The sequence below is a fragment of the Peromyscus leucopus genome, chromosome 2, assembly GCF_004664715.2.
Source record: "Peromyscus leucopus breed LL Stock chromosome 2, UCI_PerLeu_2.1, whole genome shotgun sequence".
Lineage (NCBI taxonomy): Eukaryota > Metazoa > Chordata > Mammalia > Rodentia > Cricetidae > Peromyscus > Peromyscus leucopus.
The window spans coordinates 109,725,515-109,751,934 of record NC_051064.1 but is presented as its reverse complement, the minus strand read 5'-3'; the positions used below and the strand labels follow the sequence as shown (position 1 = coordinate 109,751,934).

Here is a 26,420-nt window from a genome sequence, read left to right as displayed (position 1 = left end):
CTCTTCCCCACTGCGTCCTTGCCTCCGCCCCTCCTCACTCCACACCCTGCCTCCTCTCTCGCCCAGTCACACCAAGCCTATCCTGAATGTGCGGGAGAGGGTGGAGCTGGTGAGCACCTGTGTGCGGAGCGTCTTCTCACTGCCCTCCGTGCAGGCCATGCAGGAGAAAGACGAGGCCAAGGCAGAAGTCATCCAGGTGAGCGGGGGAACTCCGGGTGGGTCTTTAGGTTGGGGACATCCCCAGAAGGGACAACTCACAGGGATGCGTAGGGGCTTTCTATAGATAGTCCACCCCCCCACCCCAACACACTCCTTGGCTGTTGGCCTGGAATAACTCACCTCACCTGTGTCAGTCTGAACGGGTGCTGAATAACTGTTCAGCAACTGAGCGAACTATTGCAGTCGTGGATCCCTAGGAGGGCTCTGTCCACTTGTGAGCCCCGTCCTGTGTCAGGGAGGTAGACAGAGGCTGCAAAGTCATAGGAAGGGGCCAGGGTCGGAGGGTAGGACTGAGGACTGGGTCATATGGAAGAGGACTGGAGAAAACTGGGCAGAGACCTGGAGGAACAGCACTTTAAAGGGGGGGGGGGAGCATCATTAAGCCTCTGCAGAGTTATTCGTAGAGGTACCAGTAGGGGTGGGGCTTAGCTGTAGGATGCAAGGAGAGTCAGGCGGGTCAGGCGGGTCAGGCAGGAGGGAGGCTGAGTGAGAGGAAGCTCAGCTCTTTCGGCCCGCCTTTCTCTCGGCAGGCATTCACCACGTCCCTCTCCACATCACGATGGTAGTTTTGCAGCAGTGTGAGGGTGGAAGAGATGAACGCTATTAAAAAAAAAATCAGTCAAATGCAAAATCTCAGGGGATGGTCAGTGCTACAGGCATAAATTATGGGGTACCAAAAAGAGTATGGATGAGGGACATGGCCTAGGGAGGATAGGGGATGTTGTGATTCCCTGAAAGAGGGTGATGGAAAAAACCTGTACAGAACCCCTGCCAACTGCTGGGACGACAAGAGGCCGTGTGACTGGAGCCTGAAGGGTGAGACAGGGACTCTGAGAAGAGAGCTTGGAATGGTAGGAGTCAGACCACACAGACAGATCGCCTCTGGGTTCTGGGTTCTCAAGTTGGTACCCTGAGAGAATCCAAAACAACGGGCCAGAATCCTTGCTGTGGAAAGCACCTCTTGTAGTGATGAGTACTGCCAGCAGAGGGCAGTGGTACCTAACGAGCCGCAGCGGTGGGCAGGAAGGAGGAGGTAGGTAGCTGGAGGGCTGGCCGGGTGGCTGTGGTGTCATCCTAAGGGCCGCTGGCTCTAGAGTGGAATTAGGAAGCTGGGACAATGACAACCCAGGGGACAGACATGGGGAGGCAGCAGAAGGAGAGCAAGTAAGGAAGAGAAGGTCTTGCCGGAGCAGTTTGAACCCACCACTCAGCCTTGCCTGTGCGCACAGAGCAATTTCAAGACCGTAGCATGGGCAAATGATGAGGCACCTGGGCAGGGGAGAGGTGGCTTCCCGAAGGGTCACCTGCGGATCTAGGCGGGTCTAGAAGTAACAGTTCAGCCTAGAGGCAGAGCACTCTGGAGAGGGTAAGAGCCAGATGGGCCTGGCAGCTCTCCAGCTCTGACAGTCTTGGGGGAGCTGACCCTTTGTTCCCTGCTGTGTGACCTTGGACAAGTGTCCCTGGATTTGTAAAGTGAGAAAAACAGCTCAAAGAGAAAGGGAGGGAGGATGCTCAGATGACGAGGCACTTGTCTGGCTCGTGCCAGGCAGCGGATGCCAGGCCTCTGCTCCGCCACCCGCCTGGGGAGGGTGGGAAGGTAGGAAGTCTGGGGACACTAATCCCCGATTTGTTAGAGAGAGGAGGTAATTGGCCCGATCTTGTATATTAACTGAGGTACAGCGATGGGGCCCGAAAGCAGCTTTTTTGAGTCCAAGTGCACTCTCCTCCGGGACCCACCCATCCGGGGCTGGCAGATGTGCTGGGAGCCCCCACAGCTCTGTCCTCCTTCTGTCTACAGACGCTCTACCACCAGACCTTAGATTCCTTGCAGAAACTGCTCAATGCCCTCTTTATTGAAGACCCTACCCCTGCTGGACTGAAGAGCATTTTGGAGGTGCAGGGCATGGGGAGGGAGGGGGAGGGAGGAGGGAAACAGGAAAACAGCTCAGTAGAAGTGGGAGGTGGACCCCAAAGGCGTGGTTTGACTTCAGGATATCATCTTGAACCAGTGCTCTCCTTCCCTGTCAGATTTTGTGACCTTTCATTGAGTTTTTGGTGATCCTGAGGACTGGACCTAAGCCCTCACACCTCCTAGGCAAGCTCTACCACCGAGCTACACCCCTAACCCTTTTTAAAACTTTTAATCTGTAGACACTGTCTCAGTGAGTTGCCCAGTGTGGCCTTCAACTTTCCATCCTCTTGTCTTAGCCTCCTGAGTGGCTGGGGTCCCAGGCCTGGACCTCCGCCCTTTCACGGTCTGCTATGTTCTTTCGGCCATCCCTTGCAGCTCCTGCTTTTGCCTCACCCCCTTTCTCCACCCGTATCCCTGTCTCTTTCCTGTTCATCTCTCCTCACTGACCCCTCTCCCTTCCTCTGGTCTGAGTCCTATTCTCAGCTCAAACCCCATCTGTCACTGAGCCACCAGAGAAGGAGGAGGACTATGGCAAATTGCCTTCTCATTCTGGAGAATTCTTGTAGATTATTGGCTTACCCATTGGACAGCAGAGGCTGGCATCCAATGGCAGCAGAGTCTCTGACTCCCTTATCCCCACAGCCCCTAGGGCCCTGGATGAACTCTGGGAAGGCCCATGAGCGAGCACGGGCTGTGAACAGCAATGTCTCTGTGTTGAACCACACGCTTGTGACCCTGCCTTTCTTCGTGAGTGTTCCCGGAGGGGTGGACACTCTGGTGACCCTTCTCAGCTGGTAGGCCATCTGGGTCTGCTTACTCTGCACTGTGTAACTACAGACACCCTCCCTGTGGTTATGACACTAACAGATGTCCTCAGGGTTCCCAGCACTGGGTCTGCTGCTGGGGAGGCTCCTTCTTCGTATTGGGGATCCTGATGAAGAGATCGGCCGGGAGGCTCTGGATGGCATCACTATCCTCTACACTATCCTGGATCTCCAGAAACGTATGCCCCGCGTCAGGTCCCTGGCAGCTGTACAGCTCGGGAGGGAAGCATGGCAGCTGGAGGCAGGTAGCCAGGGTCAGGCCAGGATTGGGAGCTGATGTGAAATCCTCATCTCCATGGAACCAGGGGCCGACTCACAGACTAGGATTTATTTTTAATGTTTGTTTTGTTTCAGAGACAGGGTCTTCCTATATAGCTGGAGCTGGCCGCCAACTTTTAATCCTCCTGCCTTAGCCTCTCAAGTACTGAGACTAAAGGCACGTACTGCCCTGCCCTGTCTAGACAGCAAGTCTATCTTGATGGAAGCTGCTCTTCACTAGCTGAGCTTTTCCATATTGTTCCAACCTTAATTTCTTCTTCCCCCGGGACCACGGGTGCCCAGGCAGGATGGATGTCTTCTCCTTTTGTCCATCTTTCCTACTAGACTGTGATACTAAGAGGGGAGGGCGGGGTCCTGTGTTCTTCCCCAGCATAGTTATCTCCTGAGTGCTGGGATCAAAGGCGTGAGCCACAGCAGAGGCAGGGGGATCTCTGTGAGTTCGAGGCCAACCTGGTCTCCGGAGCAAGTTTCAGGACAGGCTCCAAAGCTACACGGAGAAACCCTGTCTCGAAAAACAAACAAACAAACAAACAAACAAACGAAGTTTAAAAAAGAAGAAGAAAAAGAAGAAGAGACCAGCTCAGGGCTCCATGTCACAGGTGCTTGTCACATAGAGCTTTCTTCTCCCCATGCCCCGCCCCCTTCTGGGATCTATCTGGGGTCTCCGCTCTTTCTCATTTCGAGCATTTGGGGCAATGTTTCTTGAGAGATTCCTGCACTGACCAGGGGTCATTCATGACTCTTAAATGGTGGGTGAAAGGTAGCCTACAGTATTGACCAGCCCTAGGATGGGAATAGTATAGACCAAAAGGAGGCTGTCAGAGGTGGCTGGAAATGTCGAACATCCGGTTTAATTTAATTGCACAGTGAATCATTTTTAAGGTATTTGAGTATGATCTGTCCTGCTGAAATTCAGGTTGGGCTGAGTGCCCTGTGTTCTTTGGGAGAGCCCAGGCTGCCATCACTCTGGAGGAGGGAGCCGTCAGCATGGGTTGGCAATCTGTGGATAGTGCAAGGCTGGAGTGGATCTGGCTCTGGCTGGCCGCACAACACTAGTTCCTTCTGTGGGCAGAGCATGCTCTATACACTCACACTGCCTCAGTGACCCTTTCTCGTGCCCAGGCCTTGTGCAGATTGAGTGGATCCAGGAAGGACCCAGACCTGGCTCTGATGAGAGCATAGTCCCTAAATGTGTCTCCTCCTCCAGAAGACCCAGAGTAAGACCCTCTGTGCCAGGCTCTGCTCTAGCTCTGGGGACACAGCCTGGAAAAGAGATTCATTAAGCACGCCTCCCTTTGGCTTACCTTCTCGTTGCCAGGAGACAGACAATAGGCAAAAATAAACAAGCGAAGCCCCGAGTAAGTCAGACACAAAGCACGGAGGGAACACAAGCAGCAGAGAGGCTGGAGAGGCTGGAGTTCTCAAATGGCGTCCGCTGGCCTGAGGGCAGCGGTGGCGCAGGCTGACAATCCCAGCACTGGGTGGAAAGTGTGAGACCAGCCTGGACTGGGGACCCTGCCTTTGAAAACACACGAAATGGACGAACTAGATTTGGCAGTGCCCCCCTGGAATCTTAGTGCTCGGGGGACGGGAGCAGGAGGATCAGGAGTCTGAGCCATCCTCAGCCACATAGAGAGTTGGAGGCCAGCCTGGATTATGTGAGCCCCTGGGTCTCAACAAAGCCAAGCAACACTAACCCAGCCAGATAAAAACACCGCCCGAACACAGGAACAGCTCACACCAAAAGAAAGTATTGCAAAGCTATGGGTACTGGATGGTTAGAGTGCTTGTGAGTTGGAGGCCAGCCTGGTCTACAGAGTAGTTCCAGACCAGCCAGGGCCACATGGTGAGGCCCTATCTTAAAAACCAAAAAAAAAAAAAAAAAAAAAAAGCAATAACAAAGTGAAACATAATGCCTTGGGCTGAAGCAGCAGGGACTCTTGAACACTGATAGCTGGGAAATGATCTCGCGTGTCTCCGGAGGGTGAGCCTGTGCCTGCTGTGAGTCCGTGATCTCTGTCCTGGCCTATCCCCGGCAGAAGCGACAATCTGTTCCCCAGGAGACATGCTCTCTGTTCACAGCAGCACTGTGCAGGAGGGCTGGAAGCAGCCTAGAGGTGCATGTCAAGGAAGGCAGGAATACACGCGGCAGGCTCGCCCAGCTTGGAAAACTGCACCACACTGAGAATGGATGAGAGCAAGTGCCAGATGCTGCAGGGCAGAACCAGACGCGGGGGATGATGTTACGGGAGTCCATTTACTAAAGGTTCAAAAGCAAGGGACGCTACCTAGGAGTTGAGAAACCAGAACAGCGCTGAGAGGGGTCAGAGGAGGGGCTTCTGGGGGGATGGTTGGGCTGTTTCTTGACTTGCTGCCTGCATGGGCTCACTGTGTGAAAAGCGGATTGTGCAGCTGGTGTGGGCTTGACAGACAGTTCAAAGCCACGGTCGGGTCAGGGTCCCTCAGAAGGCGTCTTCCCCTGCAGGGACCAAGGACAAGGAAGAGACCAACAAGAAGGAGCTGTATGAGAACAACAAGCGCTTCCTAGGGCCCTACAACCCTGTCAGCCCGTGCCAGAACATTCTGCGTGTCATTGCGGTGACTACCGCGGTCCCGGTCCCGGCTCCCAGGCCAGGAGGGGAGGGAAAGGGGGTTGCCACTAGAAGCCTTCTCCAGCTGCATAGTCTTTCTGGGTGTCCTCCATGTTCTAGCTCAGAGGTTCTCCGTCTGTGGGTCATGACCCCTCACAGGGTCACATATCAGATACCCTATATATCAGATATTCACATTCCAACTCATGACAGTAGCAAAGTTACAGTTATGAAGTAGCAATGAAGTAATTTCATGGTTGGGGGCTCACCACAGCATAAGGAATTGTGTTACAGGGTCGAAGCATTAGGGAGTTTGAGAACCATTGTTCTAGCCCATGACTTCCTTCTCCCTGGTGTGTGCCAGCCAGTTCTGGGTACAAGGACCACATCACCCCTGTTTGTTTTCCTCCCCTTCCGCTTCCTCTCTCTCTCTCTCTCTCTCTCTCTCTCTCTCTCTCTCTCTCTCTCTCTCTCTCTCTCTCTCCCTTCTTTTAAAGATGGAGACTTGTCCTCCTCAGGCCCTCGAACCCCTGGGTTCATGTAATCCTCCTGCCTCAGCCTCCCAAGCAGCTTGGGCTACAGGAGCACCTTGGTGCCTGGCTGTCCCTCGGAGCTCCTCTCCAACGGGTCTAACATTCAGGCATCGGAGGATGCAAAGTGTGGTGCTTGGCACAACCTTCTCTTGGAGTTGGGTGGAGTCTCTGCCTTCCTGTGTGTCTCAGGGGATCCGCCCTGCTCAGCAGTGTCAAGACCTCTGTACTTACGTTTCAGGAATTTGGAGACTTCCTGGGGCCCCAGCAGGTCAAGGACCTGCTGCTAGCAGCCTTGGAAGGCCTGAACGACATCTCAGAGGCTCAGGGGAAGGACTCCGGGGAGATGATGCAGCTGGCCTCGGAGGTCACGCTCAGTTCAGTGCTGGAGTGGTACCGCCACAGGGCGCTGGAGGTGGTAAGGCCTCTTGGAGGCAGAGGCCGGGATATCAGGCCTGGGGGAGTCCCCGAACCCCAGGATCCTGCTTCTCCTGGCACAGCCTGCCTGCCTGTGGACAGGGTTGGAGCTGAGCACTGGGCTAGGAAGGAGGTTTGGTAGGAGTGGGGAGGTCAGTGAGGGGGTCTATCTCACTCCCAGGGGGAGCAGCAGGCCCCTGAACTTTCTTCCCATGTCTCCTGTACTGGGCCCCCCTCCTGCCTTCTTGGTCCCCTCTTGTTACCCTTCCCTATGCCCTTCCCCCATCTACCCCTGCTCCTCATGTCCCTCTCTGCTTCTCCAACGGGCCTTCCTTCCATCTGCTCATGGCGACCTCCAGATCCCAGAAATCCTGCAGGGCATCTACGTGCAACTGAGCCACATCCAGGAGCCGCGGGCACGTGAGGTGGCCCTGCTGCCCATCTCCTTCCTGGCCAGCTCCTTCATGACGGAGGTTGTGGTGGCCCTGCTCATGTGTCCCCTCCCACTGGACAGGTACCAAGCAAGGAGGCTTCTATCCTCTGTTCCTCAAAGGGTTGCGGCAGCCCCGTCCTGGGAGGAGACACTCTTCCAGTCCAGAGAAGCCCTGCTCTCCCCTGCTCCTTCACAGTCTGTGGTAATGACTGTCAGGACTGAACACTGCTGGATCTGTGCTGAAAAAATCCAGTCTCTCATTCCCACCTTAGCCCTGTTCTACAGATGTTGATGAGGCTCAGGAGATATTTCTTGGGTTCCACACCCACTGAGGCATTGCTAGAGTGAGGATCTACACTCAGATCTGACTCCAAAGCCCAAGGTTCTTTCTTCAATGGTAGCTGCTGGTCTCAGGTAGCTCAAGTGCCCTCTCCGGTCTTGAGATTCCTCATAGGAAAAACTGTTCCACAGTGTGAGTGAGCAGAAGGCAGCTTCCTGCTTGCTGCCTCCATGGAGGTCCTTATTTGGGCTGGAGAGGAGCCTAGCCAGATGGTGACAAGTGACAAGTCTGGCTTCCTTTAGCCTGTCGGACAAGCCCATCCATCCCTTCTTTAAATGACTGAAACAGGGAAGGGATTACATGGCATGGTTGTTTCTGAATAAATGTGGAAGCACATGCAGAACTGTGCAAGAGGGGTGTGTGCCGATAAGGACAGGTCAGTCACAGAGTCAAGATCAGCGGGGACCCTGAGGGCCAGCTGTACTACCCAAGAAGCCAGCTATTACTACATTGCCCACCAGGGGGAGCGTCTCTCTCTCTCTCTCTCTCTCTCTCTCTCTCTCTCTCTCTCTCTCTCTCTCTCTCTCTCTCTCTCTCTCACACACACACACACACACACACACACACACACACACACACACACACACACACTCGGGGGTTGGAGGGACAGGGAGAAGAGGGGGGAGGGTGCAGTGTTCATTCTATATCCCAGGCTAGCCACAAACTCATGGCAATCCTCCTGCCTCCTACTTTCAGGCACTGGGATTACATTAGGGCCTTTTGCTCTTCTTTTCTTGTTACGGTGCTGGGCATCGAACCCAGGGCCATGCTATGCAAGTGCCCTAGCCCTGAGCCACAGCCCCAAGGGGTTTCTTTTGTAGTCTGCCAACAGTCACCGGGTTACCAGGGCTGCCCGTGACTTGATGGCCTGAGAGTGAGAACCTCTCACTACTTATTCCCTATATGCTTCCCAGGTGGACCTCGGCTATGAAGGTAGGAGACCCAGGGGACTCAGAGGGACCAGAATCTCTTACACGAGCCTTGTCTTCTGCGTCTCTTCAGAGACTAGTCCAGCTACCAGGGTCACAGTCCCTGGGAAGCCCGATGCTCTAGCTGTCCCATTGGTTCCTACAGATAATTGATACTTCCTCCTAATCCAGATGTTATGTACCAAGCAGCCACAAACATGACCATTTTTATCATAAGCAACGTTGCCTAGCAACGTAGTTGAAATACTATTTTGTTGGGTTTCCAGGGGAACAGAGCTGGGAAATGAGTGGAAAGGTTCAGATGCTTCTGCATTCAGGCAAAAGGGTTTCATTAACCCTTTAGCTCACTGTCAACTGCCCAAAGCAGGAACACCCCTGCTGCTGCTCCTCCTGCTTGGGTGGCTTCCTGGAAGTCTGTGATAAGGGCAAGATTGGGGCCCCAAAAGGCTCTGTGACCCCCACTCCCACTCCTAGGAGGCAGCTCAGAGACGTCGGATTCGGTCACATCTTGCAGTTAGCAGCAGCACCCTGGACTGGTGGTTTTACCTCCCTGAGCCTCTATTCTGCCTCTGTAAAATGGGAATAATGCCCTCTTGTGGAGGGGGAGAAGGCAGTGACTTTGAGCACTTCCGAGTGTCTGCGTCTGTATCCCCAGAGATTTACTTAGCGCCTGGTGCACAATGCCCTCTCTAATGAGTGTTTGCCGAGTAAATACATTACCTGAGGATAAAGCACTTGGTCTGAGACCTGGAAATGAGGTTCTCAATCCCTGTCAGGCTCCTGCCTCATGGAGAATGTTTTCAGGACCACTCCGTGGACACGCTCATGGATACCATTCTGTTGGCACTGCATCCCAGCCCTGACACCGTTTGCATCAGGCGGCCCCTGCCCTAGGTACCACTAACTCTCCTACTTCCTCCTTAGCAACGGGGCAGAGATGTGGAGGCAGCTGATCCTTCGAAAACCCAGCTGTGACGTCCGAGACCTGCTGGATCTGCTCCTGACTACCCTGAAGGAGAAGCCTGTTACCAAGAAGGGTCGGGCCTCTATTGTGCCCCTGGCGGTGAGGACCAGGCACCTGCCTGCCTTCCTTCCCTTCTACCCCATGCAGCACACCTGCTTGTAAGGTCCCGTCTGCCAAAGCGGGGTAGGAGCCATGCTTTTTCTAGGCTAGATTAGAGAACCAGTCCCTCTCTCAGAGCAATAAGCTAGGCTTCAGCCAGCAGTGCCTGGAGAAGGACTGGGTCAAGCCACTGGCCTCCCCTCCCCCCCTAGGCAGCCAGTGGCCTGTGTGAGCTCCTATCCGTCAACAGCTGTGTGGGCCGTGTGAGGCGCATCTACCCTCAGTTGCTCCTGGCTCTGCTCATTCAGGTCCATTATCACATCGGCTTCCACCTGCCCAGCCGGGTGGCTCCTCGAAAGGATGCCAAGGATGACACACAGCCTTCTGTCTTCGTACCCGTACGGTAGGCCCCATCATCTCTCTCCCCTGCGGTCCTTGTGGTGAGGAGGGCTACCTACCCAGCAAGGGCTCCCCAAACATCTTATTCATAGTCATTAATTCTAGCACTAGAAGAGGAAGTGGAGCATACCTTTGTTTTTGGAAACAGGCTCTCATGTTGTCCAGGCTGGCCCCAAGCTTGCTATGAGGACGATCTTGATCTTCCGATCCTTCTGTCTCCATCTCCCCAGTCACTGGGATTATAGGCATGCTCCACTCTGCCCAGTTTATTTGGTCCTAGGGGTCAAACCTAGGCTTCGTTCATGCTGGACAAGCATTCTACCCACTGGGCTTCCTCCCCAGACACTAGAAACACGATGTTATTGGAGTCCCCCTTCTGTTCCACGGCTGGTTCTGAATCCCTTCTCTGATTCCCACCGCTCTGCTCAATGCATGGTGGTGTGAGGGGATCAATTGTCTGAGGACCTTTGCCCCCTACCACCCCCAGAGGGCTTGCTCATATTGGAGTGTATCACAGACCCATCAATGTTCTTAGTTATGAACTGGAATATAATATATGCACACAGGGGACACTAAAATCAACTCTCTTTTTCCTGTTCATACCCCCAGATACCTTCCCAGAAGACAAGAACTTTTTTTTTTCCATGCCCTTTCAGGGGTAGTTAGTGTAGATGAGTACATGGGTTTATATTCCATTTTTCAGGTGCTAGCCTGTGACTCAGGGGTAGTTAGTGTGGACGAGCACATGGGTTTATATTCTGTTCTCACAGCTGCTAGCCTGTGACTCAGGTGCACATCTGCTCTTACCATGTATCAAGTCTTGGAGGCCTTCATACATACAGCTGCCTCATTATTTTTGACAGCTGCAGGGCATCCTTATATACAGAAGTCCGGCCGCCATAGTGTGTGCAGCCCTCCTCCTGATTCGGGCACTTCCTTGCCCTTTGCAATTGCAGACAACGGTGCTGTGAGCTCGCTTGTGTGGGTGCATGCCTGTGATTGTATGTGTAGGATGGACTCCTGAAGGGAGGTCGGGGTATCCCTGGGCTTCGGCTTGGGGATACTAAAATGGCGTAGGAATGCATAATGGAAAAAGTTCTTACCATTGAGTTATGGAAATGTAAATGAAGGGCCAGTGAGCTGCCTCAGTAGCTAAAGGTGCTTGCTGCCAAGCCTGAGTTCCATCCTCATGACCCACGTGGTGGAGGAGAGAACTGATCCTTACAAGTTCTGTGACCTCTAAATGTGCGTGGGTGCACTCGCACTCGTACACACACACACACACACACACACACACACACACACACACATACACGCATGCACGCGCGCGCGCACACACACGTACACACACACACACACACACACACACGCACACACGCACGCACGCACGCATGCAAAGATTAGCTAAAATGTAATAATTCTTCAACTGTTCCACTTGTCAGTGTGCGCAGAGGAAACCGTCACCAGGGGGTGTGGCCTGTGCCAGTGTCTACACCTCCACATCTATTCTAGGGTAAAGTATTGCAGAACAATTACATCTTTGCAAATCTGAGTTGCAAAAAAATGGATTTCTCTCTCTCTCTCTCTCTCTCTCTCTCTCTCTCTCTCTCTCTCTCTCTCTCTCTCCTCCTTCCCTCCCTTCCTTTCTCTTCTCCTTCTTCTCTCTCTCTCTCTCTCTCTCTCTCTCTCTCTCTCTCTCTCTTTCAGATAAGGTCTTTAAAAGGAATCATGAATTTTCCTGCCTCATATTCTGAGTGCTGGGATGGCAAGGTTCCATACCACACCTGGTGGGGTGTGTGTGTGTGCGTGTGCGTGTGCATGTGTGTGTGATATGCATATGTGTGTATGTCTGCATGTGCATGTGTAGAGGTATGCATGCATGTGTGGCCTGAGGTTGATATCAGGAATCATCCTCAGTCACTCTTCTGCCTTATTCACAGAGGCAAGGTCTCTCTCTCTCTCTCTCTCTCTCTCTCTCTCTCTCCAAACCCAGAGCTCATCCAGTCTCACTAGCTAGCTTGCCCTGGGGGATCTCCTGTCTCTACCTTCTGAGACTCAGTTACACGCAGGCTGCCATGCCTACCCAGCATTTACCTGAGCTCTGGGGGTTTGGATGCCAGTCTTGAAACTTGTATGGCAAGTACTTAACCACGCAGCCCTGTCTTGCTCATTTGAACACAGGAGTAACCGGTAGGAGCTATAAAAAACTTGTTGAAGTCCAGCCCTAGGAGCTCTGGTTTCCACACTGAAGTGCTATTTCTTAAACAATTGCATACATAAAAAACAGCAGCCAGTTCTGGGGATTGATTGTAAAATGTTGTGTTTTTGTCTTTATTTTTGGTGCTGGGTAGTGAGCCCCAGGCCTTTCGTACTCCAAAGCACTCTATCACATGCCCAGCCTTTGCCTTTTGTGAGACAGGGTCTCCCTTGGTTGCTCTGGCTGTCCTTGACTTTGGGGTTCTTCTGCCTCTCCTCTCTGTGTGCTGAGATTGTGGCTGTCTGCCACCACGTCTGGTTGGAAAGTTGTCTTGAATCCCAAGAACTAAGAGTTCTGAGTACCATGGGAGTTATGTCTACAAGGACACTATGAACTCTTTGAGCAAATATTTAAGTTTCTGGGAAACAATTCCATATATTATCTTATTTTAACAGGTTTTTGTTTTGTTTTGTTTGAGACAGGGTTTCTTTGTGTAGCTTTGATGCCTGTCCTGGAACTCACTCTGTAGACCAGGCTGGCCTTGAACTCACAGAGATTCACCTGCCTCTGCTTTCCGAGTGCACCACCACAGCCCTGCTATTTTAACAGTTTATAATCACAGTTTTGAGTCTCTGATGTTTCAGCCAATGACAGGATGAATCTATTGATGGTGTGTTTACCCTCTAGAGGTGGTGGGACCTGAGAGGATGGAGCTGATAAATGAGGCAGACTAAAGTCTCATGCAATAGCCAACGTTATTCAGAGCTCTGGACAGTTTATACTCTGAGGGTTAAGAGAGGTCACCTGGGTAAAGTTCTTGAGATTTCAAGCTGTACACAATCACAAGGACAAGGCGCACGTGGCAAAGCCATGATTTCCCACAGAGGCGTATAAAGGGTAGTTTAAACATTTGCTTGAATAGCAACAGCAAGCAATAATGAATCATCCGACGCAAACTTCTACTCACTATACCTGGGAGGAGCATGAAGATACATTCCAAGAACAATTCTGTGTTTTCATGAAACTGCGGTCATTAGACTCGTTTCCTTACATGCACTCAGAATCTCACACGACTCCATTCTTGGACTGTGTTCCGACAATAGTGGTTCCTCTAAGCCCAGTGTGTAGCGGGCAGCATCATGCAAGCTGGAATAAGTACACGCCATGATGCTCACACATGGCCACCAGCTCTTGAGGTCTTTCTCAGAATGCATCCCATCAGTATATGGCCGGTGACTTCCCACCTACAGTGACAACAGCCTGGGCTAGACCTCCAGTTGGCTAACAGGTGGCAGCATCCTCCAAGCTCCCTGAGCTCACTTGGAACCTCTGAGTTCTGCTCACTTCCCTGGGTGTAACAACTCCCAGGCTCTTCTACTAGGCATGCAGATGGGAGACCTTCCTGAAGGGTCCTGAGGCAAAAGGACTCGGGCCCTGGCAGAAGACTGAGCGCCCAGGAGAGCAGAGAGGACTTTCCCACAGGCTGCCAAGAGAGCCATGACTTGATGGGGAGTGGAGAAGGGAAGAGGCAAGACATAGGAGAGGAAGGCTAAGGAAGCTTGGCCAGCCAGCTCCTCCAGGAAGCAAGGCCCCTGAGAAAGGAGGGAGGTGGAAAGGGGACTTCGCTTCGGTTTCCTCTCATGGTCTGAAAGCGATGTGTTACCTGTAAGGAGTCATTGTCTGTGGATCCAGAGCACGCTGCTAACAGCGTGATAGAGAGGAAGCTTGGGGGATGGAGAGCAGGCTTGGCGAGAGGGGCCGAGTAGAAGGGACCCCGGGCCCAGGAGCCTTTACCCCCTTGTCTTGGCAGCTGGATGGTGAAGGTGGTGAAAACCCTGCTCCTGAAAATGGGCTGCTCTTACGAGTCGGCGTTTCTGGAGGAGCAGGGTGGCTGGGAGTTCATGGGCCAGGCAGAGAACCACTACCGGGGAGTGTCCCTGCTGGCAAGGTGAGCTGCAGCACCTCAGTGGGGTGGGGGGGGGCAGGGCGGACCCCCAGGTCTTCAAACAGACCCAAGCTCGCATCTCCGAGCAACAGCGTTTGTTCCTCTCTCGTCCGTTCCCTGCAGCTTGGGGATGCTGTCCTCCTAGCAGGAGGACGACACCCATGTGAATGATGACGTTCACCCTTGGGAGGCAAACTTGGCCCCAATGGTTCCTTGAGTTCATAGATCCCTGAAATGATGGCGTTAGCTCCCTCTTGTGGCTTGGTAAGATGGCTCAGTGGGTAGAGGCGCTTGCCGCCAAGGCTGACGACCTGAGTTCAATTCCCTGGACCCACATGACGGAAGGCAAAACCCAGCTCCCACTAGTTGCCCTCTGACCTCCACAAGTGCGCCGTGGCACGCTCACCCACTCACACGCACATGCACACAGAATAAATTAAAGATGTAAAAAGAGTGTACTTCAAAGCTCCCTTCTTCAGCCTGGCATGATAGTGCCCGCCTTTAATCTCAGCACTCGGGAGGCAGAGACAGGTGGATCTCTGTGAGTACAAGGCCAGCCTGGGCTACAAAGCGAGTTCCAGGACAGCCAGAGCTACATAGGGAGACCCTGCCCCAAACAAACAAAACAAAACAAAAATCTCCCTCCCTTTCCAGGCTGTGATCTTTGCTCTTGCAACTAACACAGGCATGGTGGGGTAATTGAGCCCTTAGAGAAAGTGGCCATGGAGGTGGGGCTGCCTGAATTGGAACCTCAGCAGCCTCCCAGCTGGAACACCTCTGTATGATGCTCCATTCTGACCTCTGTCCCCGTGACTAATAGGGAAATGCTAGAAAGACTTGCCTCTGAGAGCTGGAGTCTAAGTTTAGGCTGGAACAATAGCAGCACAGGCAGCCGGGTGGTGGCGCACGCCTTTAATCCCAGCACTCGGGAGGCAGAGCCAGGCGGATCTCTGTGAGTTCGAGGCCAGCCTGAGCTACAGAGTGAGATCTAGTCACCAGAACTACACGAAGAAACCCTGTCTCAAACAAACAAACAAAAAGAAAAGAAAAGAAAAAGAAAAACAAGAGAGAACGAGAAGGTAGCTACTATTATGGAGACTGTGTGTGTTTCGCACAGGAATACATCTGGGTCATTTACCCAAGGCCACACAGCTAGGAAGTGGTAGAGTGATTTGTCCTGTGCCCTCTGCCAAGTCTCCTTCCCACCCTGGCCTTCCCACCCTGGCCTTCCCACCCTGGGCCTTCCCACCCTGGGCCTTCCCACCCTGGCCCAGACTAGTGCTTCCTCTCCAAACACACACACCCTCCCCTGCTCACAGAGGGCATCCTGACTTCTGTGCTGGTTGCTGTGACTCCTGCTACAAGAGACTCTCCCGGGGCTCCGCACACAGTCACTCCATGGAGCGCTAACTGTTCTCAGGTCACCATGCAAAAAGGGCATGAACTGCTCCCTTTAGGGTCTTACCAGCACCAAAGAAACAGTACCATGACTACCTCGGGGTTAAACGGGAGGAAAGGGAGGCCCAGAGATGTTAAGTGCCTGCCCCAAATCACACAGCAAATGCTGGGGTCAGGATTTGAACCCAGACTCTCTCAGCTTCAAGTCCGTACGTGACAGATACTCTCCTAGATTCAGTGACCCGTGGAGAACTGTGCATCGTCCTCACAGGAGAGCAAACATCAGGTCACCTTGGCTGGCAGCACTCTGCCCTGCGTTCTCCCCTCAGTGGGTCTGGGCTGGGGTCCTGAGAAGGTGCCCTCAGGCAGTTTCCATGTAGTGCTGATGCTGGCGGTGGGGGTGGGGGTACTTGGATCACCCGCTGTCTCAGTGAGATAAGTAAGGCAGCTGGAGCAGGAACTTGGGCCACAGCTCTGCCGCTCCCCAGCTCTGAGGGCTGAGCCAGCGCCCCTCAGAGCCTTAGTTCCCTCTGGGAACTGGGGCTGTTCAAAGCAGCCTGTTTGGGAGGGTGGCATGGAGAGCCCATGGAATGACAGGGAGGGAGGCTGGCTGCTGCTGGCTGGCCGCAGTGAAATCTTACACCTCCTTCCTTCTGCCCTGGCCTCCTGCACAGTCCTGGGAGGGCTTGGATGTGTCCATCTTACCGATTTGCCCTCCGCCCTCCGCCCAGTCCCCTCACCCTGGGCTTCATTTCCCCACCTCTATAAAGAAGCAGCTCAGTGCAACTGACTCTGAGCCATCATCCAGGGGAAAGGCTGAGGTCACAGAACCGAGGTGACCCTGGCCGGCCAGGGTCTGGAGTATCACTGTTAGACCTCCAGCAGCAGGCCTTGTGGTCTGGGAGCCTGAGGGTCTGCCCTCCCTAGGGCCATGGTGAACTACTCATGTCAGGAGCTGTGCCGCATCCTCTACCTGCTCATCCCGCTCTTGGAGAGAGGCGACGAGAAACACAAGATCACGGCCACCGCCTTCTTTGTGGAGGTACTCCCTGGGGACCTGGGGACCTGGGGACCTGGGGAGGGTTATTCAGGACCTTGAGTCACATCATGGTCATTTCCCTGGGGAACAGCACTTTACAGTTTTCAAAGCCTTCCCGGGATCTTCATTTCTCCTTGATATGAGGGCCCCATAGGTCTTTCTCCTGTGTCTCCTCCTCTGCACCCCTATACCCCACTCTTCTAGACTCTCCAAAAGCTCCGGGCACCCATTAACCTTTGCTGGGCACCACCATGTGTCAGGCACCAGAGATACTCATGTGACCTTGACCTCACCGTGGCCTTGACCTTGACCTCAGTGTGGCAGGGAAGACAGAGAACACCCCAGTTATAATGTGGGGTGCCATCGTGTGGCTTACATTAAGCCCGGGGGGCAGTCATGGGAGAGCCGGAGACTGGGGGGAGGGGCATCGTCAGCGTGAGTGTGGCAGGAAGTGCCAGGCGGGTCCAGGAGACGAGTCAGGGGTCGGGAAGTCCTCTCTTGGCGACAGAAGGGCGATGCACGCTCACAGCCATGGCCAGTGCTTATTGAGCACTTACTATCCTCCCAGCTTGCTCTCCCAGCCTTACACTAATTGACTCATCTCATCCTCCCTCAAATTCCGTAACTGAGATCCTAGTTCATGGCTGCTTCAGAGGGCAACCGAGGCCCAGTCTCTTTCCCAAGGCCCAAAGGGCAGATCCAGAATTCAAGCCCACACCTTTGGCTCTAACTCCTCCACGGCGCCCCCTCTCTTCCTTAGTTTATTGTGGTAAAATCACCACACAAAATACAAGGCACAAGGCCATTCGAAGTGCTCAGGGGTACTGAGTTCCTTCCTGTGGCTGTGCGATCACAACTGCATAACCCCAGGACTTTTCACCTTCTCCATTGGGGGTCCTTCCCTTGCCCCCCCCCATCCCCGTCATACAAGAGCCCTCTGGTCCTCCCCAGCAGAGAGACCTTCTGTCGTCTGTCTTCAAATGTTCGCAGCATCTCACCTAAGCCAGAGAGCTGGGCTTTTGTGCCCAGCAATTTTCTAGCATCTCCAAGCTTCTCCAGGATGTAACCATCAGGTGTCCCTCAAAGAGGCTGAGAACACCCCACTTGGTGCATGCACCCCATTTTGTCCAACCTCTATCTGTGGAGTGACATTATGGGACCTGCTGTGGTCCCTGCTCACTTGTCTGGCAGCTGTCATTCCAGGGGCTCCAGGGTTTCACCTGAGTGTGTAGAGTAGGGCTGGCTTCCTGCCTTCCTAGGTAGTGGGAGGGACAGAAAGGCTTCCTGGAGGAGGTGGCATTTAAGCTGGACCTCAACAGGCGAGTACAGTTTGCCAAATGAGCATTCTTGAAGCACATTGTTTCTTAAAACGTTTCTGCCTCTCCAGAGGTCAGGGAGCAGGGGCCGTGTTTAGATTGTAGCACCAGGCCCAGCCCTGGGAGGGCCTTCACAGCGGGGCCTGGATGGCCGGCAAGTGCTTGAGAGAGAGAGTGCTTTCCCTGGCTCAGCAGCGCTAGCGGAGCCTGTGACCTCCAGAGAGGCCCACGGGGATTGGGGTCAGAGTTTCTGGGTTCCAGCCCCAGCTCGGCTCAGTTCTTCTGGCCTCTGTGACCTGATGAGATGTTATCCTTGTGGACATGTCGTGTGTCAAACACTGCCTATCTCATCCTTGTGTTATTCCAAAATCTGTAATTCCACAGAAGGGACTGTGTTGTCCAGAGACAGGCGAGGTCAGAGGTCACTCAGCTCGGTGAGTCCGACCAGGTCTTCCTGACTCAATCCTCCATCCTGCTGGCTCTTTGAGTTTGCTTATGACTGCCAGCAGGTTCTCAGGGGACAGGGTGGGGGCCAGACCTTGTCAGACCTGGAACCCTAAGCAGCATCCTTGTTTCCAGGGCAAGGGATCCCAGGCCAGGCTTTTCCCTCCTCCCCGGGAGAGGAGCTTGAATCTCAGTGGACCCAGTACCTCCATGTTCCCTGAACTCAGATGTCACAACCAGACACCCAGAGTCCCCTTTCCATGATTACTTGTGCATCTCTTCTTCCCAGTGGCAGTTTTTCCCAGACTCATCAGTGAGTCTATGGTATCTCATGCCCGTAATCCCAGCTCTTGGAAGGCTGAGGCAGGAGGATTACTCTGAGTTCAGGGCTAGCTTTGGGGTACATAATGAGTTCTAGTCCAACACAGGCTACAGAGTGAGAACCTTGTCTCAAAGAGTAACTAATTAATTAATTAACTGAATTGTCAGTGCTACCTAGGAGATGGGGCTCAGTGGCAGAGGGCTTGCCCTGGGTCTTATTTCCAACGAGGCAAGTAAAAGAGATAGGGGCCATTATCCTGTGTCTCAGGCCCGGCCACAGCCTGGTGTACAGCAGGCCTGCGTAGCTTGCATGGACAGAGAGACAGATAGACAGCAGCAGCGGTGTGGTCCCTTCTGTCTCCTCTGGTTAACTGGTGATCCTGCCCTCTCCACCATCTCCTCCTTCCAGTACTCCCCGTCTCTTAGACATGGCTCTCCACAGAGGCAGCCAAGGTGCTAGAGTGTCCTTTGTGAGGACGAGGTGGCGAGAACCAATGCCTATTGGCTGCTGAAGGAAGGGAGGGTATGAGGCAGAAGAGGGAGACGAGGGTGGGTTTTCACTGATGATGGGGTTGATCCTGCAATGGGCACATGGAAGAGGAGCAGGCCTCAGGAGGGGAGGACTTGATTCACGCAGTGAACACACACCCCACGCCAACTCTTAGACTGAGTGATGCCCCGCAAAGCGTTGGCTGAGTTTTTGTCCTATAGGAAGGCCACAGATGTCCAGGGAGACGGAAGGGCAGATGGAGCCCTGAGGCTTCTATTGCTGCCTCAGAAGGATGCCCAGAGTTCCTGGGACTCAATCTGGGGCTGAGTTTTGGAAGGAGCTAGGCAGGTATGGCAGTGACCGCACAGGTCGCTGTCCTAGCCGAAGGGCATCCTGCTAACACAGAAGGGACAAGCTGGCCTGGTCATCTGAGGAATGGTGGAAGATGCTGGCTGGCTAGTGTAGGAATGTGGGCAGCAGATTTGTGAACAAAGACTGGAGGAGGGGGGCTGGAGAGATGGCTCAGAGGTTAAGAGCACTGGCTGCTCTTCCAGAGGTCCTGGGTTCAATTCCCAGCAACCACATGGTGGCTCACAACCATCTGTAATGAGATCTGGTGCCCTCTTCTGGCCTGTAGTCATGCATGCTGTATACAAAATAAATAAATAAATCTTTAAAAAAAAAAAAAGACTGGGGGAGGCCAGAGAGGCAGGCGGGAGGCAGGAGCCAGGTGATGCAGAGGCACAAGAGAGAGACAACTTCAGCTAGCATTCCCATTAGTTCCTGATGACTATGAGGGGGAAGCACCAGCAGCTGTCGGTTTTCCAAGTCCACAGCTCCAGGTGGAGGCGGACCCGGGGAGTCCCAGGGGGACAGTGGGCCAGGTACCCCTCCACTCAGGAGTCAGTGATGTGTGCTCTCTCAGCTGTTCCACATGGAGCAGGTGCGCCGCATCCCTGAGGAGTACTCCCTGGGGCGGATGGCGGAAGGCCTGAGCCACCGTGACCCCGTCATGAAGGTGCTGTCCATCCGGGGCCTGGTCATCCTGGCCCAGAGGTCTGAGAAGGTGAGTAGTGGGTTGAGGGAAGCCCAGCTCTGCCAGGCCCTGGGCTGGAGGGCGGGCAGGCTCATCTGTCAGTCTACCAGATGCTGGTGGCTGGAATCAGAGCCTGTGTCTGCCTACCCTCAGTGGTCCCATCTATAAAATGGATCTGCCAACACAATCCCTACGTATCCTGTTCTTTGTCAACATTTCCTGATCCAGATTTTGCACAATGTCCCTATAGGCAATGTGTAGAAGGGAAGGGATGGCAGTCATTATTCCTATTCTGTGGGTCGAGCAGGGTGGTATAAGCTTAGCATTGTAGAAACTGCCCATTTTTCTCTACTGTTTCTGTACTGTTGAAGCTGGTGACATGGCTTGGAAGAAGGGACAGGACATAGACTCAGAAAGCTAACTTGTGATATAGGGTGCCATCCACCTGGGGCCAGAGGAGGAAAAAGCCGGAAGGGATTCAGCAACCCGGCAGGAGGGAATCAAGGCAACCAAAGAAAGCTTTAGGGAACGGCCAGGGAGGGGGTTCAGAGGAGGTGGCAAGGTACAGGCAGGGCCTGGAGGTGAAGTCGGGCTAGGCTGCCTCGGCCTCGAGTGAAGGGGGGGCTGGCTCTCCTCTCTGCTGGCCCAGGCACAACCCCCTCCTCCCTGCTCCCGTCCCCACAGATGGCCAAGGTGCAGGCTCTGCTGCCCTCCATGGTCAAGTGCCTGAAGAACATGGATGGTGCGCTGGTGGTGGAGGCTGTCCATGACCTCAACACCATCTTCAAGGGGCAGGGCAGGAAGCTGGACAGCTCAGTCTATGTGGAGATGCTGCAGATCCTGCTGCCTCACTTCAGTGACGTAAGGCATTGGGAGGGGAGAAGGGTGGGAAGAGGAGGTCAGTCACTACCCGGGGTTGCAATATCTCCCATGTACCCCCACCACACTGGGGTCTGGGCAGAGCTGATCCAGATTAGAGGAAGGGGCACCTTGACTTTTCTGCTTTTCCAGAAGGAAGTTCTTTTGCGATCAGTTTTCCGGGAGAAGGTTGGCCTAACGGGGGACCATTTTTGGCAGTCCCACTGAGAGGGACATTTTCCCAGTTGACACGAAGGCATCTATCTTTAGAATAGTGGGACCTGGCTGGGAAGAATGGTGAGCATCAGGCCTTGGCCCAGGGAGGAGGGAGCTGGCCCATGTCAGCCCCACCATGGGGGCCTGGGCTCTTCTCTGTCTTTGTGCCAAGAAGGTTCTACAAATGAGGGATAGGAAAGCCAAGGAGCCTCCTCCTGAGTGACAGGCCCCTCCCCTGAGCCTCCTGTTTGTCCCAGGCAAGAGAAGAGGTCCGAGTCCCCTGCATCAATATATATGGAAAAGTGGTCCAGAAGCTTCGGGTGCCCCGCACCCAAGCCTTGAAGGAGCAGCTGACCAGCACGCTGTTGCCCTTGCTTCTCATCATGCAGGAGGGCAACGCCAAGGTGGGCCAGGTGAGAGCGGGCACAGGCGTCTGGTCCTGAAGGGGCATCTTCTTTACAGACCCAAGCCAGGACTGAGGCCAGTCCATGGAAAGCCGTTATTGTCGAGCCAGGTGTGTTTTCTAGAGGCATCTTGGACAGAATTGCCCCTTCAGACAGCCAACTTCCCTTGTGCCTTTCTTCTCTTCCATCATTTTTATTTATTTATTTACAATACTGGGAATTAAGCCTTTCTTAGGCTTCATGCATGCAAAGTCAGCACCCTACCACTGGGCGACATCCGCAATGCTTCCCTTTGGACCTTTCACACAGGACTTGGTTTTCCAAACTTCAACTAAAAGATTGTGTGTGTGTGTGTGTGTGTGTGTGTGTGTGTGTGTGTGTGTGTGTGTGACGTATGAGTGTGGGCACACATGCTGCAGTGTGCACATGGAGGTCGAAGAACCACTCTGTGGAGCTGATTCCCTCCTTCTACTTTTACTTGGGTTCTGGGGATTGAACTCAGGTCGCCAGGCTTGAGTGGTAAGCACCTTTACCCACTGAGCCGTCTTCTCAGCCCCCAAATCTAGAGTTGTTACATGCGTTTTCCCCCCGGAGGTCTGCTGTCCTGGAATTGCACACTACTGGTAATTTCTTCCCATTGGTCTACAGAAATGTGTGAAGACCCTGTTCCGCTGTTCTTGCTTCATGGATTGGGATTTGCCAAAGAGGGCTTACAGCCAGAAGCCCTGGGACAACCATCTTCAGACAGTGGCCAAAATCTGCAAGTATCTTGTGAGTGCTTCCTGTATGATAATGACTCTTCACGAGGGCGTTGGAGGCCAGGAGTCATCCTTTCCTCCTCCTTTGTTTCATACTGACTGGCAGTTCATGTTACAGTCTCCAAGCCATTGGCTCTTAAGCATTCATCTCCATTTCTGACTTCTCCTCTCCCCTTCTAGAATCCACCCCCTATCTGAATCACTGGATACTTACAATGGCCATCAAGCTGTTGGAGCTATGTCTATCTATATCGTCTATCTATATCCTCTCTCTCTCTCATCTATCTATCATCTATCCATCATTCATCTATCTATCTATCTATCTATCTATCTATCTATCTATCTATCTATCTATCATCTATCCATCATCTATCTATCTATCTATCTATCTATCTATCTATCTATCTATCTATCTATCTATCATCTATATCTATCTGCACTCTCTCTGTACTCCTGTGTGTGTGTGTGTGTGTGTGTGTGTGTGTGTGTGTGTGTGTGTGTGTCAGGGGCTAGGGACCAAACCTGTAACCTCCTGCATGCTAGGCAAGGGCTCTACCACTGAGTTACAGCTCCAGCCTATCGATATTGGATCTTCTGCCTAGATGTCTGCCTTTTCTTTTCCTCTTTTAAATTTTTTGAGACATGGTTTTACTACGTGTCTCAACCTGGCCTGGAACTCACTCTGTGGCCCAGGCTGGCTGTGAACTCACAGTGATCCTCTTGTCTCAGCCTCCTGAGTGCTGAGATTAAAGGTGTGTGACACCAGACCTGGCCTTTTGGCTTCCGTTTCTGCAAGAGAATCTCCCCCCTCCCCCCCCCCCCGCAGTGTTTCTAGTGACGGGAGTCTTATGGGTACGCCCACAGGGTGGGGATGCTGGGGGTAAGGGTTCTGGGGTGTTAGAAATGCTGAGAAATACTGAATGCTCACCATGGCCCTGCAGATTTACAGTGGTCTCGCGGTCAGGCTTTCTTGGACCTCCTTTCTCAGTGATCTCTGAATAGCTAAGCAGGGAGTCAGCCACACACATGCTGTGAGGTGTCACTGTGGGTCACAGGAACATCTGGGGAGGGGTGCCATCTAGTCCCACTCTCTCTTCCCTGTTGTCATGGCACACAGGAGGGAGTCCTGATGGCATCGGCCTTGTGGAGGGGGGAGGAGGGAGCAGGGAGCAGGTCAGGAAGTGGAGCTGTGGTATGGTTTGTGAGTTCCCGGACAACCCTGGACTGACTTCCAAACTGGCACCAGGGGTCAGCTCACTTGTTGGTTTTCTGTTGTTGAGACAGGGTCTCACTGTGTTGTCCAGGCTGACCTTGAACGCTTAAGAGCTGAGTGATCCTCTTGTCTTAGCTTCCTAGACAGCTGGAGCCACAGGTATGTGCCCAGGCATAGCTGAGGTTAGATCTTTATTCTTTGGAGTCCATCTGTGACTGGGTCCCAGGCCTGGTGAAAAGGGACATGACCTCGGCCCAGGCAGTTTTCAGCCCAGCTATGTCCAGAGCCTGGGAATGAACCCTTCCCATCTGAAGTGAGACCCCCACCCAACACAAATGTCCAGAGAAAAAATGGTTGTAAGACTGAGCCACGGCTCCTTTTTGGCAGTACAATCTCCCAGGCAGTATTTCCAGTGACAGGAGCATCCTTGTGCATGCCTGTGCACACACACCCCTGTACATACATTCACCCTCACACACGAACATGCACACATATACACACATAAAAGAAAGCACTGGGTTAAGCTGGGTATAACCTAGCACTTGAGAGGCTGGGGCAGGAGGACTGCTGGGAGTCTGAGTCCATCTTGTGCTTAGAGGGAGACTCTGTCTGAAAAACAAAGAAACAAACAAAAGACAAACAAAGAAACAAACAAAAGACAAACAAAGAAACAAACAAAAGACAAACAAAGAAACAAACTACATACATTGTACTCGGCACTGCTCTGTGGACCGTTTGGAGTTTGTGGCTGTCAGTTTGTACTTCCGTGGCTGATCGCTCCGGAGTCTCACTTTCTTCTTTGATTTTTAACAGCTGTGCTCACGAGAAAGTTCTTGGACTGAGTACTACAGCTCAGTCAAGTACCTGCCTAGCATGCCTGAGACCCTAGGCTAGACCCTTAGGACCCCATAAACCCAGCGTGGTGGTGTGGATGTGGTGGTGTGTGGTGGTACATGCAGGATGCCAGTGTGGGCTACATGAAACCCTGTCTTTAAAAAAATGAACACGAGGAAGTTCACCTCTAGTCGTAGCTTTGAGACCAGCGACTTATTGTTAATCAATGAACTAATCAACTACAGTTCATTCATTCATTTATCTAGCACAGTGGTTCTCAACCTCCCTGATGCCGGGACACTTTAATACAGTTCCTCATGTTGTGGTGACATGCCCCCTCCCCCAAAGCTATAAAATTGTTTTTATTGCTACTTCATAATTGTAATTTTGATACTCTTATGAATCATAATTAAATATCCGTGTTTTCCAGTGGTCTTAGGTGACCCCTGTGAAGGGGGTTGGGACCCACAGGTTGGGAACTGCTCTTCTAACAGTTTCTGGCCACCAGCCTCAATACAAGTCCTGTCCAGGACGCTGAGGACTCTGAGCTGAGTGAAAGGTTCCCTTATCTTGGAAGAGCTCCATATACAATGTGGGAAAGGGCGTACAATTAAAAGCTCCAGTTCCGGGTACCATGGCTGAGGATGTGCGAGATGCTGCAGAAGCGTTAAGAATGGTGGATAGCCTGGTGGAGGTGGTGGCGCATGCGCCTTTAATCTCAGCACTCGGGAGGCAGAGGCAGGCAGATCTCTGTGAGCTCCAGGCTAGCCTGTTGTACAGATTGAGTTCCAAGACAGCCAAGGCTGCACACAGAGAAATCTTGTCTTGAGAAAAACAAACAAAAATGGTGGATGAGCACTCCCTGGGGGTCTTGGAAGGCTTCAGTGGGAGGTAGCATCTGAACTGAGGTTTGAAGGATGAGAGGCAATTTATTAGGTGGAGAGGGGAGGGTACTCTATAGGAGCAATCCCCATACAAGGCACAGAGCTGGCTATGGCTGGCCATGTCCTTGCTGTACAGCATCATGAGTTCGGCAGTGGAGGCCGTGAAGAGAAGATGTCAGACTCAGGAAGATTGAGAAGGCTTCGCCTGCCAGACTGGGGAGTTCAGACTTTGGTTTTGGCCTGCAGAGGCTGTCAATGAGAGAGTGGACAGATCAGTTTTCTTTTCTCTCAGTAGCTCTGACCTGAACAACTGCCTCAGAGTCATCCTGACGGTCTCTGTCAGGCTCTCTCGCACAAAGCATGGCTTGTCACTACCTTTAATGAGTGAACGTTTGCACTCTCCAGTGCAAGTGGATGCCTCCTGTGTGCCTGGCTTTTAAGACTTCCCCCATCCTCCCGCTAATTCCCCATAGCTCTGTAGCTCCAGTCTTTCATCCTGGCCAGCCCAGTTTCCCATTCACATGCCAGGCCCCACGTCATCTCCGGTGGGATCTGCAATGTGGAACTTTTCCTCCGTTCCACCACGGGCATGGATTGATGGGAGGCCCAGGGCTGGCACACCATTACAAGTGATGGTTTCAGTCAGTTCAAAGAAGACAAATTCTGGCCCCTGGGGGCCTCTGGGCAAAGATCTGGGCAGGAGGGATGTTTAGGGGTGGGGTCAGGGAAGCGCTGACAGGTAGAATGGTTGCCCCCAGTTTTGAGGTAGTGAGCCCAGCACTTTGGGGTTTCTCTTCACTCCAGGTGAACTCTCACCGAGACAACATCTTCACTTTCCTTAGCCAGAGCCTGGAGTTTGCCAAGAACCCACGGGCCTCCCTCCGGAAGTCCTCTGTCATCTTCATAGGTAACTGTTCTGGTATAACAAGTCCCGCGGTCAAGCCTCTGCCTGAGTTCCAGTCTGGGCTTCCCAGAGTTCCAATCTCTGAGGAAAGATCGGTTACAGATTCTATTTGCTCAGGATTCTACATAAGACCCTTCTAATGGCATCTGGGGCTGCCTCTCCTACACCACTATACTACATTTACTATATTTTATTTCTATTCTCCCCTGCCCAAATAATCACAGTCC

The 26,420-nt window shown here is 52.9% G+C and overlaps 1 protein-coding gene across 3 annotated transcripts in view; it reads left to right on the top strand.

Moving 5' to 3' along the window:
* Positions 1–26,420, top strand: part of Mroh7 (maestro heat like repeat family member 7) — a 49,380-nt gene that overhangs the window by 19,660 nt on the left and 3,300 nt on the right. For 2 of the 3 annotated variants that reach the window (XM_028888083.2, XM_037202772.1), the window contains 16 exons: positions 67–196; positions 2,018–2,113; positions 2,774–2,878; positions 2,999–3,134; positions 5,720–5,832; positions 6,597–6,773; positions 7,132–7,286; positions 9,399–9,537; positions 9,750–9,940; positions 13,944–14,081; positions 16,404–16,518; positions 20,012–20,152; positions 20,807–20,983; positions 21,454–21,609; positions 22,249–22,371; positions 26,094–26,196. In XM_028888083.2, the coding sequence (XP_028743916.1) occupies positions 67–196; positions 2,018–2,113; positions 2,774–2,878; positions 2,999–3,134; positions 5,720–5,832; positions 6,597–6,773; positions 7,132–7,286; positions 9,399–9,537; positions 9,750–9,940; positions 13,944–14,081; positions 16,404–16,518; positions 20,012–20,152; positions 20,807–20,983; positions 21,454–21,609; positions 22,249–22,371; positions 26,094–26,196 (2,195 nt within the window). The remainder of the gene's footprint in view (positions 1–66; positions 197–2,017; positions 2,114–2,773; positions 2,879–2,998; positions 3,135–5,719; positions 5,833–6,596; positions 6,774–7,131; positions 7,287–9,398; positions 9,538–9,749; positions 9,941–13,943; positions 14,082–16,403; positions 16,519–20,011; positions 20,153–20,806; positions 20,984–21,453; positions 21,610–22,248; positions 22,372–26,093; positions 26,197–26,420) is intronic. The other variant, XM_037202771.1, reaches the window with a different exon arrangement.